The following is a 1,359-nucleotide window of genomic DNA, read 5'->3' on the forward strand; positions in this document are numbered from 1 at the left end:
TTAAAATTAAAGGATAAAAAAGCATCTCTCTTAATTAAATATTAGCCCTGCTATTTGATTATTGGTCCTGCTTCTTAACAGTCTACCAAGTAGATTGTTAATAATCCTGCAGGCTGCAATAATGAACAGCTTCCAAAATGTCAAGGTCGTTCCTGTTCAATATGGGAGTAATAAGAAAATTATATAGGGAAGACACCAATGGAATGTTTTATATTAGGATAAACGAGTATCTGAGGAACCTACTTATCACAAATCTCTTTTTATTCAGTGGTTTTCATTATTTTATATCAGTTGCATTTTCTCTGGCACGTTTTCCCTTTACAACAAGTGCTCATTTACTGCAAACATTCCATTATAGAGCTTAAAAAAAACACATTCTTGTCAGACAAATAAACTGCATCACCAGCTATCTTTAGCCGCAACTTTCTTTAATGAAACATATTTTCCTGTAGAAATGCTGCCTTAAAAATCATGACCACACTAATTATCTATGGCAAGCACATCTTCCTCAACTAACGACAGCTCGAGCATATTATCGTTTGCACCAGACTTCATTCTGAAATTGAAAGACCCATACAGCTTCGCAGACTCCTTGGAGGACGCAAACCTGCTCCTCCGGTACAGCTCCCCTTTCCACATGGACATCATCAACAGGCTGGAGAGCACCACTCCCCCCAGGGTTAAGAGACACAGCCCGGCGATAACACAGCGGTCCAAATGAGCCCCGATCCTAGCGCTCTCATTCTCCAGCCTCTCCATCTCCCGGGCAGCCACGGTGTTGGGATCCACAGTCACGTCTCTGGGTACCACGTAAGAAATGATCACCAGCAAAATGCCACTAACCAAGAACAAAATGGCACTAATGAACCCGTAGTCCACAGATTTCCCTGCCGCCACCTCCGAGGCAACGTCGTCCTCCTCAGAGACCAGGGAAGGAGAATCGTGCACCCAGTCAGGTGGCAGCTCCCTGCAGGAACGCTGCTGCAGAGGGGCATCCTGGCAGCGGCCGCCTGTAGGACTGGGGGCACTTCTTGCATGCTCCAGGTTTACATTTTCATCCACGTAGGTGAATGACGTCTCGAGTTCCTGGGCACAACAGCAGGCTTTCTTCTTCCCTCCGTCCTCTTCCCCGGGCAAACGCTCAGGTGGGTGGCAGGACTGGGAGGTGCTAGGGGGTGCAGGGTGCTCCCGGGGAGAGGTGCCCGTGGGGGAGGGCTGGGGTGCCGGGGGGGGCTCAGCCAGAAGGCCCCTCTGCAAGGGTTTGCAATGCCTTTCGCAGTGCAGGGCTGCCACGGCAGCGGCTGCTCTGGGGTCCACCTCACCCCCCACACGCCGCCGCTGCTGCTGCCGCTCGTGGGG

At 50.1% G+C, this 1,359-nt stretch overlaps 1 protein-coding gene across 1 annotated transcript in view; it reads right to left on the reverse strand.

The window, feature by feature from the left end:
• Positions 1–243: 243 nt before the first annotated feature.
• LOC104072579 (transmembrane protein 74-like) overlaps positions 244–1,359 on the reverse strand; it is a 2,295-nt gene continuing 1,179 nt past the window's right edge. Inside the window, 1 exon segment of the mRNA XM_009572091.1 lies at positions 244–1,359. This exon segment is cut by the window's right edge and continues 36 nt beyond it. Coding sequence (XP_009570386.1) covers positions 481–1,359 — 879 coding nt within the window. The 3' untranslated portion in view covers positions 244–480.

This window comes from Fulmarus glacialis, unplaced genomic scaffold (genome assembly GCF_000690835.1).
Source record: "Fulmarus glacialis isolate BGI_N327 unplaced genomic scaffold, ASM69083v1 scaffold17222, whole genome shotgun sequence".
Classification (NCBI taxonomy): domain Eukaryota; kingdom Metazoa; phylum Chordata; class Aves; order Procellariiformes; family Procellariidae; genus Fulmarus; species Fulmarus glacialis.